Below are 19,024 nucleotides of genomic sequence, written 5' to 3'. Positions count from 1 at the left end.
GAGAGCATAGAGGATTTGCATATGGCCTACTTTCAGAGTAGTTCATGCCCTGACCATTATACGTAATCTATTCATTACACTTTGTACTCATGTCATCTAAAATAAGTTATCTACTGTATCTAAGCAGCTGGTCCCTTTTCAGGACAGCAGGGGGGCCAGGAGAGTTGCAGAGAGGAGATACTTCCTGAAGAAAGGGAAGGGAGTCTCCAGGATAGAGAGGGGTAAGGACAGTGTGCAGCAGAAGACCTGGCGAAGGGCCTCCCTCTCCCTCAGCCAGCAGCCCAGGAAGGTGAGTTGTGGCAGCCAGCAGAGACGCTCATCAGCCCCCTCCCTGCAGCTCAGTGACAGGACCGGACACAGGGTCAAGCCTTTACTGATCTCCCAGAGGAGCTGCCCTGCTCTGACTGAGTCCTGGGAAAAGACAACAGGACCTGCCACACGAGAGAGAGACAACAGAGTTAATCAAACGGCCAGACATAAGAGGACACCAAAGCCCACAGAAAATACTCAAAGCAAGGCCACTGAAAACACTGCATCTAGTGTTGATACTAGAGAGAGGAGAGATCTGTTGGGCATTACAACATCCCGTAAACGGCTTGTGAGATCGCCGTGTTTGACCTCCGTGGAGCTAAGTGATGAGGTGGTGTCACAGAATCATGTGTATGCTGCTATGAGGGACCTTGTCCATAAACAACTTGAGGTGAAGGAGCCACATTTGGCATTGCAGCCTGTTGATAGTACTACACAGCCAAACAACATGGGCCAACCTAAGGTCAAACCTCAGGCAGTAAATGTTGGCTTCAAGACAGTCAACGACCATATAGTTAGAGTCACTGACAATGGGCCGGTCTCATCAGGGACTGCGGATGGGGAAAATGTCACACACTCCAATTTCACCAATATTTCAAAATCTCAAAGCGGGTCTACAGCAGTGATGTCTCTCCTATCTCTGAGTAGTTCTAACAGTGACGAGGACGAGGACAACCCTAACTCTCAGTGCCACAAGCAGCCCACCCTCCCGTCTCCCCCACGGCTCGGACACAAGGACCAGAACCTGGACCTGTCCGATGGTGACTACGCCAGCGATGCCCCCAGCGAGGCTGGGGATAGCCTGCCCTCCAGACCTTTTCTCACCCACGGACCCACTCTCCACCACCACCCATCTAGCTCCTGCTCCAGCAGTGACAGTGACACAGAGCTCCGGGACATAAACTGGCACAAGACAGAACCACGTCCATTGTACCCACAGTCTGCAAGGAAAACAAGCACAGAGAGAGCCCTGCCACTGGGGCGCAGCAGCAGCAGGGGAACAGACATAAAGTCAAAACGTCCCTCCTCTGCAGAGCTCAAACCCAGCATAGTCCCTAAAGTAACATCTATAACTAAAGAGACCGTGAAGAGCAGACATCACCAGGGGTCCAAGCGGGGTGAGTGTACTGTTTATTTTGGCTCGACTAACTATGTAATTGAACTGCTATAATGAAGAACACAGACATGAATCATGTAATAATGTATACCAGTTTACATGCTACATGATATGTTTTTCTTTGAAGAGGTCTTCTCTCTACTAACAGTCACTTTAACCTCCTTCAAGCAAATCAGACCGTGTCAAAGCCACACAGCAGTAATCTATTTGGAATAAAAGCAGAAGAGAATCATGATTTGTTGGACAAGATGAAAACGGAACAAGAGAGAGCAATGGAACTCCTCAGGTAAAATGTACAGGGACAGTTTGGTTAGTTTTCATAATGTGATGCCCCGGAAAATGTGTCTGTGCCGTATCTGATTGTGATGACGTGCTGGAGAAATTAAACACAAATTATGTAAAAACCACTGATGATATATGATCCACGAGATTATAAAGAATTTGAGCACTTCTGGAATTGCAATATCAGAAACCTATCATGTTCTTCATCAGAAATGGAGTTTTTTCTTTAATTTCCACTGAAATGTGGGTTTTACACAGAAAGAGAATGGACCAAATAGAGTGCTGTGACAGAGATGGCCACCACAGCAGTTATGGATCCCCATTCGCCCATACAGAAGGCCAAGTGTTGAAGAATCAACCGTTTTCTCCTAAACTAGACGTTGGAGATGGTCAGGTAAAGTCATTATGTGACTGATCTTAATAGACCTTAGTAAAACAAATTTGTCCATCAGAATCTCATAAAGCCTTGAGGCCTAAAATAACCTACTATATTTCACCCAGCTGGTATCGATATAACGTAATATGTGAGTGAGTAATGAATGTCCGTGAGGTGCACATAAGTCGCGGAGCGTCATAGGAGTCAGGTGCATTCTGTCTCAGCGCCTATCAGTTTCCTACTGACCAACATTAACATGGTACAGAGCGATGCATTTCCTGTCTCATACGGTGTGAATAAGACAGTGTTACCTTTTTATGACTGAATCAAACGCATCCCCTTTGCTTGTCCTGACCTGATGATACCGATGAAGGATCTTCATTTAATCACTCTTTTGTTGCTGCAAATTTTCCTGCACCGCAAGAAATGCAGATGAGCTTTGTGATTTCCATAAATTCACTGAAAACCCGCTCTAACGCACGGTTATATTAACAGTATTGCACTTTCATGTAGCCTACTTTTGTCCAGCTAATAGCCTAACTACCCATCAAGCAACATTATGGACTAAACGTACAAAAAACATGCAGGATTATTTTTGCTTCAACAATACTGGTCAAATTAAGATCCCACATCTGTAACAGTTTATAACGTACAGCTTTATAAACAAACACCCAACACCCAACGAACACCCAACATCCAAACTGTGAACATGAGTCAAATGTCCACCATATTGGTTGGTTTGTCTCACTTTCATCCAGGGTGTGTGTGTTTGTGCTTGGGTGTCTTCATGTCTGTGCGTGTGTGTGTGTGCGTGCATGCGTGTGAACTCAGGATCTCAGGCAGCAGATTCTAGCTCTTCAGGAGCAGTTCTCTAAGAGGGAGTCCCACTGGTCCCAGGCTCATCATCTGCTGCAGAACCAGGTGGAAGCCCTGACCAGAGAGAATGTGGAGCTGCGTGACAAGCTCAGTGCTCCTGAACACGGCCACCAAGAGGCAGGGAGGAGTCCTGACACAGTCACTGCATCTCACATAGGGGCAGAGAGCGCTGTAAGAAGACATACTGTACCTGAGTAATAACCCATGAATAACCCATTCCATACTTTAAGTCAGTTAATACAATAACTTGTAACACTTCTCTTATCTACTAATGACGTCAATACTTTCTGACCTCATCAGTGTTCTGTGTCCAAAAATTATCAGTCATCAGTGGTATCAAGGTGTCAGTAGCGCTCATTGTCTATCAGTATATAATCCATATGCCCAGGTGTCTGAGGATATTCATAGAGCTACTAGTCAGAGGATAAGGGAGAGGAGATCTTCAAGTTGTTCCAGTCACAGTGGAAACCCAGCCAGAAGGTCAACAGTTGGCAGTTTTCCAGCTGCAAAGTCCAAGGTGCAGGTACTGTATACAGTATCGCTACAGACCATATGAAAGCCATGAGGCTCGCAGTTTTATCCTAACAGGAAATAGCTTTTGGGCTGTATTTCTAAGAGATTTAACTGTATATTTGAGCAGAAATCATTTGAAAAGTTTACAGAAACCAACCGACAGCTCCCCTCTGTGCTCATAATTTTCCATTGATCAAACAGAGCTGGTTTACTTCCTGCTCAACTGATCTAAGATCAGCCCTTTCTACCTCACTCAGTCCTAACTAGGGTTGCAACATTCTGGGAACTTTCAATAAATCTCCTAGTTTTCCAGAAATCTGGAATCATCCAACCGGGATTTCAGGGAAAACCAAGGAATTTATTGAAAGTTCACAGAATTTCGCAACACTAGTCCTAAACTTTTCAATTATGAAAGAACAGTTCACAACATTCCCTGAAGTAACTACACTAATACACTAGATAGAGAGGCATCAGCCAGAATAGTGGATGTTATAATATGTCTATAATATGGATATTTGTTCCTCAGATTCCTGAACAAAGGAAATTGTCACATATGGTTTCTGAACCAGCTCCTTCAGTCGTCCACAGCAGAAGTGCTACTCCTGCATTCAACAAAGCACCTGTCCAGAAGAGTGCAGCTTACAGTAAAATGGACACAGTCAGTATGAATCTTACAATCAGTCTGGCAAACAATCAAGTAATGCATTCTGTTTAAAACAAACATAGAAACCTGAAGGAAATTGATTTTTGTACAGTACTATATATTCCATGTGATTCAAATCAACCTGACATTGTATTTTCAGCTCATTTACCATTTTAGAGGTATATGTTGTATTTTATCTCAAGTTTTGTCAGAGATAGACGTCTCTGTCTGACTGCAGTCAACTTGTTAGGCTAAATGTAATAAGTATCAAGTATAAAATGTGTTCTGAAGTGGTCTTTAAGCACCCCACTAATAATTTAGAGCGATTTACAATGGGCCGTGTCAGATTAGTGACTCTGCCCATTATTAATTATTTATTCTGTGTAATGAATATACTCATTGGCAATTCTAAGAAACTTAAGTGTTAAAACCTGATTTTACTTTTCAATAGTTTTTCCTTCTTCATAATGTATGAACACTTTTGCAGGTTCAATAATAGATGGAACAAGCACAGTTAAAATGCAATTTCATCCAAACTGGCCAAAAGGTTGTCTTTAAAACTGCATGTGACACTTTCATAGGTCATCACGGCCAGCTAAACATATTGTATATTGCAAACGACAATGTCTAATGTCCCTTATTAACAATTTAGACCAATGGATGTTCTCTTCCTCATAAGAAGCATGAAAGAGGGGACTAGTGTTTATAATTATCATGTGACTTGATTCTTTTTTTAGCCTTATCACAACTATCCCACCAATGCTCAAAGCACAAGGGATTGGGGACCTGCCTCCTTAAGTAAGTACTCTAGTCTGTTCTGTGCTTACTATACATTCAATCAATTGATTTGGCAATGATGTTAATTTCATTCACAGCAGGCCTTTCATCAAATTCAGTCAGTTTTGAGGACACCCATCACACAAATGACTGTCTCTTAAAGCAGCATAAGAGCAACAGAGATCAGGTACATATGTCTGTAACATGGTGCTTAGACAGCATCAGTCGATTGTAACACACTGCTACATGTAACAAACAACCACTATGAAATAGCCCACTAATTCTCGCTGTCCTCAGGGTTTGGGTCGGTCAGTGGAAAAGGAGACGGATGCGAAAGGTCGACAGAGCAGGAGCGCCACACCATCAGTCAGCAAATACTCCAGCTCAGAGTCAGAACACAGGGTAATGAAGCCTAGCAGAGGTTCTGATGTGTATAGTAATCTACTAAAGTTACTGAAATAACCAGTTCTACATAGGTAGATTGTTATTTTGCTCACTTCAAACATTTTAGTAATTTAGCAGACGCTTTTATCCAGAGCGACTTACAGGAGCAATTTTGGTTAAGCGCCTTGCTCAAGGGCACTCTTACTACATTTGCACACACTGTACAGTACATTGATTTTTCTGCTGTGTTATTGACTGTACCCCATGTGTAACTCTATGTTGTAGTTTTTGTCGCACTGCTTTGCTTTATCTTGGCCAGGTCGCAGTTGTAAATGAGAACATGTTCTCAAATGGCCTACCTGGTTAAATAAAGGTGAAATAAAAAATATGAAAATCATAAGATTTTTCACCTATTGTAGCCGGCTCGGGGATTCGAACCAGCGACCTTTCGGTTACTGTCCCAAAACTCTTAACTGCTAGGCTACCTTTTGGATGGCTGTGTTTCTGAGATACTATAGTTCCTTGCCAAGGTCTTGGGCCATCTTGGACAGCTTTAACAATCCCTAATTTGTTATTACAGGAACCACGTTTGAATCCAGGAGCGATGAGTGGTAACTTCACCCACACAACACACAAGGGCATAAACAATGACGTGTGTGAAGAAATACACTATCCAGATGGTAAGGTAGGAAAATTCCCCTATGTTGTTATTTCTTTGAACAAGTACTTGTATGAAGTATATAATTTTCTGCCCTTTCATTGAAGTTTAATTTCAGCAATTCCAAAGTATCCCACTAACACAGTCACCACTCATAGTGAAACAATAATAATGCACCAACATGCCATGATATTGCTCTGATACACAGATAGAACAACTTTTCTCCAATGGCTGGCGTGTATTTACATTCCGCAATGGAACTAGAAAAGAGATCACTGCTGACCAGAAGTCAGTAACTGTCACATTCTTCAATGGAGATGTCAAACACATACTGGCAGATGGGAAAGTGGTGAGTAATGTGTCGTACTGGGGACTATGCCAGTGAAACTGCCATGTCCATTTGGGATATTATAACAACAAAGAAATTACTACAAACAACAACAACAAAATCCCCTCGGACATCATTGCACACGTAATAGAACAGCAGAATATGTCATGCAGTTTTTTACTTCTTTGCCGGACGCTCTTCTTCATTTCATTAACAAAATAAAAACAATAACAAAGGCACTGGGGGGTGGGGGATTTTTTATAACGCCATTGTTTCTCTTTGATAGGTGTACTACTATGCTGATGCACAGACAACTCACACCACATACCCAACTGGTTTGGAGGTCCTGCAATTTCCAAACAAGCAGATGGGTAATATTTTTAACAAAGCTCTAATCTGATATACACTACATGGCCAAAGGTATGTGGACAACGCTTCAAATGAGTAGATTCGGCTATTTCAGCCACACCCGTTGCTGACAGGTGTATAAAATCGAGCACACAACCATGCAATCTCCATAGACAAAACATTGACAGTAGAATGGTCCCTACTGAAGACCTCAGCGATTTTCAACGTGGCACCATTATAGGATGCCACCTTTCCAACAAGTCAGTTCGTCAAATTTCTGCCCTGCTAGAGCAGCCCAATTGGCTCAGCGCTGAAGCTCTAGGTCACACAAGCTCACAGAACAGGACCGCCGAAAGCTGAAGCACGTAGCACGCAAAAATCGTCTGCCTCAGAGAGCAACATCAGCACAAGAACTGTTCATCGGGAGCTTCGTGAAATGGGTTTCCATGGCCAAGCAGCCGCACACAAGCCTAAGATAACCATGCGCAATGCTAAGCGTCGGCTGGAATGGTGTAAAGCTCGCCGCAATTGGACTCTGGAGCATTGGAAACACTTTCTCTGGAGTGATGAATCACGCTTCACCATCTGGCAGTCCGATGGACAAATCTGGGTTTGGTGGATGCCAGGAGAACATTACCAGCCTGAATGCATAGTGCCAACTGTAAAGTTTGGTGGAGGAGGAATAATGGTGGGGCTGTATTTCATGGTTCGGGCTAGGCCCCTTAGTCCCACTGAAGGAAAATCTTAATGCTACACCATACAATGACAATCTAGACCAGGTATTCCCAAACCAGGGGTACGCGCAATGCCATCGGGGCTACGCCAAATAAAAATGTGATTCACATAGTATTTATTTTAATGTTTTTATAAAAATAAAAAAATCTTCACATTTTCAAACAGTCCATTTATATTTTCCAACGGGGCTATACATTTGGTTGAGGTTTTTTCTCGCCTGAGTAGTCTCGTTTCACTGCCAAATATAAAAATAACCATCTAGTGGTCAGCGAAATAACAACACAATGTCAAATACAGGTAGCCTAGTCAAATAATTAACATCCAATCACATTAACTGTTACTCTCTCACGGAAATTCCACTAACGGTCCGTATGTAGCCAAACGTAGCTGCTGCTCATGTTGGTATCTGTACTGATGGCGCAAAAGCCATGACAGGGAGACATAGTGGAGTGGTAACGCACGTGCAAGCAGTTGCTCCCAACGCCACTTGGGTACACTGCAGCTTCCACCGAGAGGCTCTTGCTGCAAAGGGAATGCCTGACAGCTTGAAAGACGTTTTGGACACTACAGTGAAAATGGTTAACTTTGTTAAAGCAAGGCCCCTGAACTCTCGTGTATCTTCTGCACTATGCAATGATGGGCAGCGACCATGTAACGCTTTTACAACATACAGAAAGTACGCTGGTTATCAATGGGAAAAGTATTAATACTTTTTTTTATTGAGAGACGAGCTTAAAGTTTTCTTTACTGACCAAAATGTTCACTTGTCTGACCGCTTGTATGATGATGAGTTTCTCACACGACTGGCCTATCTGGGTGTTTTTTTCTCGCCTGAATGATCTGAATTTAGGATTACAGGGACTCTCCGCAACTATATTCAATGTGTGTGACAAAATTGAGGCTATGATTAAGAAGTTGGAGCTCTTCTCTGTCTGCATTAACAAGGACAACCCACAGGTCTTTCCATCATTGTATGATTTGTTTTGTGTGCAAATGAACCCAAGCTTACGGACAATGTCAAATGTGATATAGCGAAGCACCTGAGTGAGTTGGGTGCGCAATTCTGCAGGTACTTTCCTGAAACGGATAACACAAACAACTGGATTCGTTATTCCTTTCATGCCCTGCCTCCAGTCCACTTACCGATATCTGAACAAGAGAGCCTCATCGAAATTGCAACAAGCAGTTCTGTGAAAATGTTATTTAATCAAAAGCCACTGACAGATTTCTGGATTGGGCTATGCACAAAGTATCGTGACTTGGCAAATCGCACTGTTAAGACACTGATGTCCTTTGCAACCACGTACCTATGTGAGAGTGGATTCTCTGCCCTCACTAGCATGAAAACTAAATACAGGCACAGACTGTGTGTGGAAAATTATTTAAGACTGAGACTCTCTCCAATACATCCCAACATTGCAGAGTTATGTGTAAGCATATGTGTAAGCACACCCTTCTCATTAATCTGTGGTGAGTTATTCACAATTTTCGATGAACAAATAAGGTTTTATATGTAAGATGGTTAAATAAAGAGCAATATTATTGATTATTATTATATTATTATTTGTGCACTGGTCCTATATCAAATCAAATCAAATGTATTTATATAGCCCTTCTTACATCAGCTGATATCTCAAAGTGCTGTACAGAAACCCAGCCTAAAACCCCAAACAGCAAGCAATGCAGGTGTAGAAGCACAGTGGCTAGGAAAAACTCCCTAGAAAGGCCAAAACCTAGGAAGAAACCTAGAGGAACCAGGCTATGAGGGGTGGCCAGTCCTCTTCTGGCTGTGCCGGGTGGAGATTATAACAGAACATGGCCAAGATGTTCAAATGTTCATAAATGACCAGCATGGTCAAATAATAATAATCACAGTAGTTGTCGAGGGTGCAACAAGTCAGCACCTCAGGAGTAAATGTCAGTTGGCTTTTCATAGCCGATCATTGAGAGTATCTCTACCGCTCCTGCTGTCTCTAGAGAGTTGAAAACAGCAGGTCTGGAACAGGTAGCACGTCCGGTGAACAGGTCAGGGTTCCATAGCCGCAGGCAGAACAGTTGAAACTGGAGCAGCAGCACTGCCAGGTGGACTGGGGACAGCAAGGAGTCATCATGCCGGGTAGTCCTGAGGCATGGTCCTAGGGCTCAGGTCTTCCGAGAGAGAGAAAGAAAGAAAGAGAGAATTAGAGAGAGCATACTTAAATTCACACAGGACACCGGATAAGACAGGAGAAGTACTCCAGATATAACAGACTGACCCTAGCCCCCGACACATAAACTACTGCAGCATAAATACTGGAGGCTGAGTCAGGAGGGGTCAGGAGACACTGTGGCCCCATCTGATGATACCCCTAGACAGGGCCAAACAGGCAGGATATAACCCCACCCACTTGCCAAAGCACAGCCCCCACACCACTAGAGGAATATCTTCAACCACCAACTTACCATCCTGAGACAAGGCCGAGTATAGCCCACAAAGATCTCCGCCACGGCACAACCCAAGGGGGGGCGCCAATCCAGACAGGAAGATCACGTCAGTGGACTCAACCCACTCGAGTGACGCACCCCTCCTAGGGACGGCATGGAAGAGCACCAGTAAGCCAGTGACTCAGCCCCTGTAATAGGGTTAGAGGCAGAGAATCCCAGTGGAGAGAGGGGAACCGGCCAGGCAGAGACTGCAAGGGCGGTTCGTTGCTCCAGAGCCTTTCCGTTCACCTTCACACTCCTGGGCCAGACTACACTCAATCACATGACCTACTGAAGAGATGAGTCTTCAGTAAAGACTTAAAGGTTGAGACTGAGTCTGCGTCTCACATGGGTAGGTAGATCATTCCATAAAAATGGAGCTCTATAGGAGAAAGCCCTGCCTCCAGCTGTTTGCTTAGAAATTCTAGGGACAATTAGGAGGCCTGCGTCTTGTGACCGTAGCGTACGTGTAGGTGTGTACGGCAGGACCAAATAAGAGCTCTTTGTCTCTTCCCAAGAGCCGTTGTGACAAAAACTCACACTCATTCTTATGTTTAATAAATGTATCGTATGGTGTGTGTGTGGCAGGCTTACAATGATGGCAAAAAACAACATTTGAGAGTGTCCTGACCCTGCTGCTAGAGGGGGTACGCAGCTGGAGGTTGAATGTTTGAAGGGGTATGGGACTATAAAAAGTTTGGGAACCACTTTTCTAGACGATTCTGTGCTTCCAACTTTGCGGCAACAGTTTGGGGAAGGACCTTTCCGGTCTCAGCATGACAATGCCCCCGTGCACAAAGCGAGGTCCATACAGAAATGGTTTGTCGAAATCGATGTGGAAGAACATGACTGGCCTGCACAGAGCCCTGACCTCAACCCCATCGAACACCTTTAGGATTAATTGGAACACTGACTGCCAGCCAGGCCTAATAGCCCAACATCAGTGCCCGACGTCACTAATGCTCTTGTGGCTGAATGGAAGCAAGTCCCTGCAACAATGTTCCAACATCTAGTGGAAAGCCTTCCCAGAAGAGTGGAGGCTGTTATAGCAGCAAAGGTGGCTGCATATTAATGCCCATGATTTTGGAATGAGATGTTCAACAAGCAGGTGTCCACATACATTTGGCCATGTAGTGTATATTTTCAGGGTGACCAGGCATAGACACAGATAACAAAAAATGTATTAATGTTGTCTGTAGAGAAACACCACCCTGATGGAAAGAGGGAGATCGTCTTCCCAGATCAGACGATAAAGTTCCTCTATCCTGACGGCAGAGAGGAGAGCATCTTCCCAGATGGAACAGTGGTCAAGCTCTCAGAGTAAGATACACATACAGTACTTGGCTCTATTTTATGAAGGGTAAAAGTCTTAACTACTGCTGCATTTTTATATTTTGTGTGTGTGTGTTCTGAAACTGTAGAAGTGGGGAGAAAACAGTGGAGTTCAACAATGGCCAAAGAGAGATCCATACGTCCCAGTACAAGCGGAGGGAATACCCTGATGGAACATTGAAGACGGTGTATTCTAATGGAAGGCAAGAGACCAAGTTCCCCTCGGGCAGAGTACGCATTAAGGACAAGGATGGCATTGTCATAATAGACAAGAAATGAAGAACATATGTTTTATGTTTTTCAAGCCTTTATACCAAATTAGCAATGCTCCATTGTGTTTGACTGTAGCTATTTTCCTGTGGCATATTTGATCATTTTCTAAGTGCTTGTGTGTAAACAGACATTTTTAAATTGTATATGTTTATTATTCATAAATCATTGTACACTAAATAAGTACTACTAATCAATACAATACATTTGTGTTGAAACTATTTTGTAGAGATCTTTGAATGTCCATACTGCTCTCTTGAAGGAATATATTTCTTATTTTTGCATGGCAATGTCATAACCTTCTTGACCTCTTCATTTGTGTCAGCAGGATTCTTATGTTGCACAGAATGACAGATTATTCATGAGGTCCTCACATATCCCTTGCCTCTCAAACAACAAGACTGACATGTAGGTTAGGGCTAATAACTTACTGACCTGGGCCCGGTTTCCTGCTGAGGAGTATTTCTGTCTGTAATAAAGCCCTTTTGTGGGGAAAAACTCATTCTGATTGGCGACTGGCTCTTCAGTGGGTGGGACCCCTGCCCAGGCATGTGAAATCCATAGATTAGGGCCTAATGAATTAATTGAAACTGACTGATTTCCTTATATGTATGTAACTCAGTAAAATCTTTGAAATTGTTGCATGTTGCATGTTGCGTTTGTATTTTTGTTCAGTATAGATACAAAATAGGTTATTTTGAAATTGTGGACAAATTACAAGGTTGCTTTTCCATATAATGTGTGTTTATACTGTATACTTTCGTGTTTTTACACATTAATGTTTAGGCTGTGCTAATAATAAATTATTACAAAAGGTTGATTCCAAAAATGTTCAGTTGCTCAGTTAGTTTGACAAGTGGCACTCACTAAGTAGAGGAGGGTTCGTAGGTCCCCAAAACAAAGACCCAAAATCCTTTTTCTCTTTGCATCTATCCAACTCATCTTCCGTCCCTCTCTTCTGTTTGTGGCTACAACCTGACGCTAGCTGGCTGATGAGCTTGTGAACCTCGTGGACTGCAGTCTTAACGTTGAGCTTGTCCCACGACGCCTTCAGTGTGACCTCATTAAAAGGAAACGTCAGTATGAAGTCTCCCACACGGAGTGGTGGGGTGCTCTTATCTTGGCTTTTAGGGTCCCATGGGAATTTAGGAGTCTTGTACTTTTGAATGTGAATGGCAGGTAGCTTACAGCAGCCCCCGGCTGGTTGCCTTGAGGCCTGCCATGGGATAACAAGTGTTGACAGGTTTCTGTCATCAAACTCTGACTCTGTAACCTCAGACCACTGGATGGCCTCTGTCATCTGTGAGAGCACTGGATGTGTCTTTCTGTTTCCAGTTACCGCTGCAGTCTTTGAATGTGGGATGAGTATTGGATTCAGAGCCGAGCCCTTGGTGTTGCTTATGGAATTCCTTGCAGAACGTATCCGGTTCATCTCAACTGATGGAAAGTATCTCATACTGTCAGAAAACGTAGAATGGATGCTGTGACTTTTCTTGTTTGCTGGGTGGTGCTCACACCTAGACTTGGGGAGCAACATTGGGGACTGCAGAGACTGGCTGCCTAGATAGCAGGGGCGTTTGTACTTCTGTTTGAGATATCCTCTCTGTCTAACGCTGTCCATGGACTTGTAGTTCATCAGATCAACCAGATCATTGAGAAGTACTTTCTTGACTGTCACGTCTACTTGGCAGTCGATGGTGAGAGCAGGGCTGTAGTTAACCTCTAGTAGCCATGGCTTATATTTAGCATCAATTAGGATGTCAAACCCAAAGAGCTCAACACTGTTGGGACTGGAAGGTACGGATGGGGCTATGGTGAGCAAAGTTAGTGTGACAATGTTGTTGATCTTTTGCCAGAGGAACAGTTCATTGATACCTTGGCTATGAAGAAAGCAGCGGAATTTACTCATAGTCCACTTACATCCTTGTCCCACTCTCTCTTTGTCTGTTGTGTAGAAGGGGCCAAACTTATTAATGCTCGTGTTGGTCAGGTGAGAATAAAGGTTGTCCAAAGATGTCAAATTGTATTTCTCAGTCGCAAAGCGTACCAATCCCTCCTGATGCATGTAGATGGTGAGAGGCTGAAAACTTTTCACACAAACATAGATCCGAAGGTCAAATTTGTACCCTGAGATGAGGAGAGGATTGCTGATGTATCTCTGAATGATCACTGAGGAGTCATACACCAAGTCTCTGATGTCCTCAAAGATAAAGACGCCCCTGCCTCTTGATAGATCCACTGGCTTGCAGATCCAATACCACGACCTGCCTCCATTCTTCAAACGATGCTTGGTGTACTCTGCCAGAAACCTGGTGTAATCATTGGGGAGGATGAAAGTTGTCGGGCTGAAGTTGTAAAGACCCGAGCCGAACGTCCCTCTCATTCTCTTCAGGTTTCTGGCCAGGCAATCCTTGCGGGTGATGCCCACAGTCTTGGGGTGATGGTTGAGTCTCTGCCATGGCAGTATGTTCTCATAGTCTGAGTTGTGGAAGGCTGAGGTGCGCCAGTAGAGGTTCCAGTCTCCCTCCTCCTGCTCCTGCTCGTCATACTCCTCCCAGCCTCTTTCCAGCAGCACCTCTCTCACCAGCTCTGGGGCTCCATCGTGTAGCCGGAACACCAGGGGTGTGGGGCCACACACCCCTGCGGCCATACCAGGTAAGCAACAGTCTGATCCTTCACTAAAAAACAACAGTACCATTATATTGATGAGGTTACAAAATGAGTCAGTTTATTCCTAACTTGGAAGGTAAACTGTTGCCATCAGACCACTCCCTTACACTCCCTTATTATTTCTTAGAAATTGCTCTTTGCTTGTAAGATATTTGTGAATACATTTTAATTGAAAACAATCATTGCAATTCAAATCATTTTGTTCCTATGCAATCAAACTTTGGCTGTAAACTTCTAGTCTGGGGGCCAGTCTCTGTAACATCCAACTCTTTGTAATCTGTGCTGGGTACCAGTCTCTGTAACATTACACTCCTTGTACTCCCTGCTTGGTACCAGTCTCTATAACATTCCACTCCTACTTCGTGCCATGCGCCAATAGCTAAACAGAGACTGGCAGTAGCAACCAACCAGTCTAGCAGGCTTTACACATGGGCGTTAGAATTCAACATATGATTAATGAACCTCGATTACCGTCACACATCTCACTGAAATTGTCCAATATCGTATTTACATTCTACCTACCTTGATGAGAGATCTCTTCTTTTTAAACACAGGCACCTCTCGCCCGGTCTGAGCTTTCTTCAGTTCTGCGAGTGTTATTAAGACCTCCACGCCTGCCGGTCATCCGTGTTGCTAGGTGAACCCACTGCCGCGCGAAAGAGTGTAGCCAAGTCATGTGGTTCGAGCAGGACAGGTGGAGGTCAGTTTTTCATGATTCAATGTAGCCTACAGTAACAATGGATGTGACTTCAATTCGATTTGAAGTCAATTAGCCGACATTTGAAGACATAGTCACCGATTTTTACCGAAAAAAAGTTTTTTCCACTTTTACTGGTGAATACTGAAGACATGAAGTTCAAGTTGTTGTTTTTGCTACCCACATTCATACCGAAATAATTTGGTAGCTGGTAACATCAGTAAATAGGCAGTAATACACTATTTAAACCTTGTAAAAAGAACCATGTTGACCCCGCTACCAACATAAGGGACCGCTATACATATAACCTATACTTGACATACTAAAAATTGTATGTATATTTCTCATAATTTTCACAGCATACATATCTATTTACATGAGAGCTGTAATTCCACATTGTCTATTTAATACAGTCAAGATTTGTAGACTTCTACTACGTCTTGTAGTTTCTGTGGTCAGGGCAATCCCTCTACGGTTTGGACTTAATTTCCCCCTCTGTGTAGAATTTTTTTCTCTGTTTGAATTCCACCCCACCATGATTTCCAGAGAGGAAGTTTCTGAGCGCATAAAACACTACAAATCGCACTGACTCCCATAGTCGATAGTTAGCAAATGCTACCTCCTTCTGGTCATAAAAAAGAACTCCATAGAATGCTGAAAAATGAAAAGAAAGCTTACATTTTTTGTTCCATCTGAACAGCCGGTAAAAGTTATAACATCGGTGGCTCAGTGAACTATGGACAGGTCAGTAACCTTATCTGAAAACTGTTAGCTTCCAGAATAAATGCACAGCACAGTTTTTTTTTTTTTTTTTTATAGCTCAGAGGGCTAACAGTCTTGAGGCATGTGGGTGACCTGGATTCAATACCTAGTTGGTCACAGATTATTAAAGGTTAGGCAATCATGACTACAGGAAAAGGGTAACTCACCCTTGATTTGTGTCTGCCATACAGCATCTGCATTGCCCCAGAGAGCAGGAAACACAAATAACACAGGCAGCTATTCTGGGTGAGGCCTCCAGAACAACAGACCCAGGATAAGGGCTGCGTGTCACTGAAGCTGGAAGAGAGTTACACTAATACCGTAAGTAGAAGTGGATCATCAAAGTGATTGTTGATATGTTAAAATGTATCGTCTGGTGTTTACATTGTCCCCCCTTACCAAATGAAATAATGCTTCTCTTCCAATGTATTGTGACAGATTCCCAAAAAGTATAGAGAATAGGGAAGTTTTGGCACCAAAGCAAATCATTACATAGCCAACAAAATGTATCCCCAAAGCACATGTGGCATAACTCTAAAAAAAGGTACATAATGTGGTCAGATACAGGGTTTTTCCTGAACAAAACAAATGTCTTAATTTTAGTGATTTTAAAATATGTTTTAATTACTATTGTCAACTTTAAGGAATGTGTTTCGAAAAAATGTGCGTAGTAACTTACACCGTTGTAGTCCGCAGTAAGGAAACCCACCTACAGATCAATGTATGAGGTCAAAAGGAGGAGAAGAACTTGTCTCTTATCTCGAAGTTGTTTGAATGTGTCAAGTTATACAGTACATAAGGGCGCTTTGTTGCCCTTAGAGTCCAGTTTATTTTTGCTGTTTATGTTATCCAGGAATGCAGCCACCGGAATCATTGCCAGAAGATTAACACCAGCAGAATATACAGTAGATATTTCTGCTGTGATGTTTGTGCGAGAGGAGGGGATTGTTTCAGTGATTGACATATGATTGATATGGTTACAGTGGGGTAAACATAAGGTATGTCCTCCTATGATTACATTTTTACAGGGCAGCTCACATAGGCAGCAGCCTGACAGAGTTTTCACAGACTTGTCATCAGGTATGGTGGAGTTTATAATTACTGCGCTAGAGCTTCCAGTACTGGACACTCCACAGAGCTGAGCCTCGCCTTGAGTTACATGCACTGTAAGGAGAGAGAGACAGGTCACATTTCTGTGAGACACAATAAGAAAGCATATGAAGCTGAATCTCTGTTACTTCCCCGGTTTCTGTGTTGTGGTTTTGTTTGTATATGTATGTATTTCAGGAAATGGCTTCCTGGATTCCCCCAAGCAGCTGATTGGTCAGCCCCATTGCAGATTGGAGCTGACCCTGACCTCTCCTCGGGGGATACAGCTGTCTGCAATTACAGACTCCTTCTCCAGCTGTATAAAAGCCTGTGTTCCTTTGCTCAGAAAAAGAGCTTCTGGGTATGCCCCAGTATTGTTTGTTGCGCAGACAGAGCTTGTTGGTATGTTCTGTGTTGGTTGTTGCTCAGAGATAGGTTTTGTTAAGTATTTCGTAGTCGCTGCTTCCCGAGGTATGTGTGTGCCAATAGGACGCAGTGTTTTTGATTATTGGAATTGTCTACTTACATTTGTATTATTCTGTTTCATTTGTTCCCAGAGGGGAAGGCACCTTGGGAGTGCTTAGGCAAGAGGCATGTGGGCATACATATCCCCATAGAATGTACTCTGTCTATGCACACTAGGTAAGACCTGGGTGGACCATCCCCCCTGTATTTTGGGTAGTGCGCCAGCTGGTGCTAGTTAGGTAAGTTGTGGGTAGGTAAGGTAGGAGAAGGGGCTCTTTAACTTTAACTTTCTTTGCTTTGGTTCCGTCCAGGCCCTTTTTCCCTGAAGGAATAAATTGTGAAAGGTATAAATTCCCTGTTAATGGTAAAATTCTGTCTGTCATCCTTACCCGCACCTACAGTCACATACCTCTTTCACTCCACGGGGAGTTGAGTGTAGCAGGGTGTTGCGTTCCCCCCTCCAAGAGGCGTGCGTAACAATCTCTTTATGGGAAGTTGATTATTTGTCTGCTGTTTTATGGTAAGCCATATAACATTTATGAACACTGCACAGGTAGTTAAAATGTTTAGTTATCTGTGCTTGTATCTTGGCCAAATATAAGGGATGACATCAGATTTCCCCATACAGAAGAGGGGAAAACATCCCAAAGTAGTGATTGACTACATCCTGACTTTTTGTTTTGTCTTCTTCTGCCTACAGGTTGCCTGTAGTGGTGAGATATGTGATGGCAGCAGACCACAGTGGCGATCCTCCCAAACAAATTATCACTGAGACTGGGATCAGGCTCGCCCTGAAAGAAAACAGCTCAGTAAGCAGCTGCTCTTTGCAAAACAAAGATATTTAGTCTTTATTAGATTGAATTGACATACTGTATGCCTGGGCGCACTGAGAGCAAGATCATCATACCATTATGGAAAGAAGCTTCCAACTGTGTAGATCACATAGCTGCAACAATAGTCCATTTGCAGCCCAAGTATCGTATAAGGCTTGGTGTGAGAAACAGAGGACAGGATAATGCACGAATAGGCAATGCTGACTGACGCAACTCCCATCCCCTCCGAGTTCAAACTATTCTGAAAAATATAACATCATTTGGGATTTACTAACAGAATATATTTACTATAAATGCAATCTTATGAATAAAATAACAACCTGTTGGTCTCAGTAGTTCCAGGTGTACTACTGACTAACCACCTTCAAAGACTCTGACATATGATATAATTGGTTATGGGATATTTACCTGCAGGCTCTAGAGACTTCTAGTTGCTGTGAACATCAGCAGTAATCCACAAGAAACAACACATACATTGTTCATATTTCTTCCCATTTTCCTCAAAAAGAAGGATCAGTTAATGACAGAAACACTAAGAATCTATGAAATCCTCTATATCCAGACACATTTGCAGACACTTGAAGATCGATCGTTTGGACTGGAACAGACATATACTTACAGCCCAGTGCTAACATTAAATATCTGCTCGGTAATAAATAATGGATTTAATGAGTTACCTAAGTACAGTAAGTTCCTTATTAAACTTCATTGATATTATGAATGGGGTTACACGTCATTTTTTATTGTAAAAAGCATCTCACATATGCTGATAGATAGCCACACTATGGCTAAGTACATTTGACAATGCTGTCATCATGGAGACAATGTTCACAATGTTTTATCACTGTATCATTATCCTCATTGAGTTCTGTGCTCTTTATCTCCAGTTTTGTATCGATAGTGTTCTCACTTGGTGTAGGGCTAATCTATTCACCATATTTCACTGAAAAACAAAGTGTCACTGAGAGCAGCAGAACTCCCATAAGGTTGTATAGCTTGGTATTTACACAGAGAAAACGGCTACAAGCGAATGCTATTACATGTCCCACAGCCTCCCATAGGCGATAGTTGGCAAATGCTGCCTCCTTCTGGCCATG

The 19,024-nt window shown here is 43.0% G+C and overlaps 2 protein-coding genes and 2 pseudogenes across 2 annotated transcripts in view; 1 reads left to right on the top strand and 3 right to left on the bottom strand.

Annotated features, from left to right (window-relative positions):
• LOC129825089 (centromere protein J-like) overlaps nucleotides 1-12,197 on the top strand; it is a 34,153-nt gene extending 21,956 nt beyond the window's left edge. Inside the window, exons 7-20 of the mRNA XM_055884867.1 lie at nucleotides 143-1,427; nucleotides 1,595-1,712; nucleotides 1,967-2,102; nucleotides 2,916-3,131; nucleotides 3,349-3,483; nucleotides 4,000-4,131; nucleotides 4,854-4,914; nucleotides 4,992-5,080; nucleotides 5,191-5,295; nucleotides 5,858-5,962; nucleotides 6,144-6,284; nucleotides 6,550-6,634; nucleotides 11,009-11,129; nucleotides 11,231-12,197. Coding sequence (XP_055740842.1) covers nucleotides 143-1,427; nucleotides 1,595-1,712; nucleotides 1,967-2,102; nucleotides 2,916-3,131; nucleotides 3,349-3,483; nucleotides 4,000-4,131; nucleotides 4,854-4,914; nucleotides 4,992-5,080; nucleotides 5,191-5,295; nucleotides 5,858-5,962; nucleotides 6,144-6,284; nucleotides 6,550-6,634; nucleotides 11,009-11,129; nucleotides 11,231-11,420 — 2,919 coding nt within the window. The 3' untranslated portion in view covers nucleotides 11,421-12,197. The remainder of the gene's footprint in view (nucleotides 1-142; nucleotides 1,428-1,594; nucleotides 1,713-1,966; nucleotides 2,103-2,915; nucleotides 3,132-3,348; nucleotides 3,484-3,999; nucleotides 4,132-4,853; nucleotides 4,915-4,991; nucleotides 5,081-5,190; nucleotides 5,296-5,857; nucleotides 5,963-6,143; nucleotides 6,285-6,549; nucleotides 6,635-11,008; nucleotides 11,130-11,230) is intronic.
• Nucleotides 12,198-12,231: 34 nt separating this feature from the next.
• On the bottom strand, nucleotides 12,232-14,109 carry LOC129825090 (probable tubulin polyglutamylase TTLL2). Its single transcript, XM_055884868.1, has one exon. It carries the CDS (start codon nucleotides 14,107-14,109, stop codon nucleotides 12,256-12,258), a length of 1,854 nt encoding a protein of 617 aa, XP_055740843.1. The 3' UTR covers nucleotides 12,232-12,255.
• Nucleotides 14,110-15,247: 1,138 nt separating this feature from the next.
• LOC129825642 (protein unc-93 homolog A-like) lies at nucleotides 15,248-16,517 on the bottom strand (annotated as a pseudogene).
• Nucleotides 16,518-17,660: 1,143 nt separating this feature from the next.
• Nucleotides 17,661-18,422, bottom strand: LOC129825640 (protein unc-93 homolog A-like; annotated as a pseudogene).
• Nucleotides 18,423-19,024: the final 602 nt, after the last annotated feature.

Source organism: Salvelinus fontinalis, chromosome 27 (assembly GCF_029448725.1).
Source record: "Salvelinus fontinalis isolate EN_2023a chromosome 27, ASM2944872v1, whole genome shotgun sequence".
NCBI lineage: Eukaryota > Metazoa > Chordata > Actinopteri > Salmoniformes > Salmonidae > Salvelinus > Salvelinus fontinalis.
This window is presented reverse-complemented; position numbering and strand designations above follow the sequence as displayed.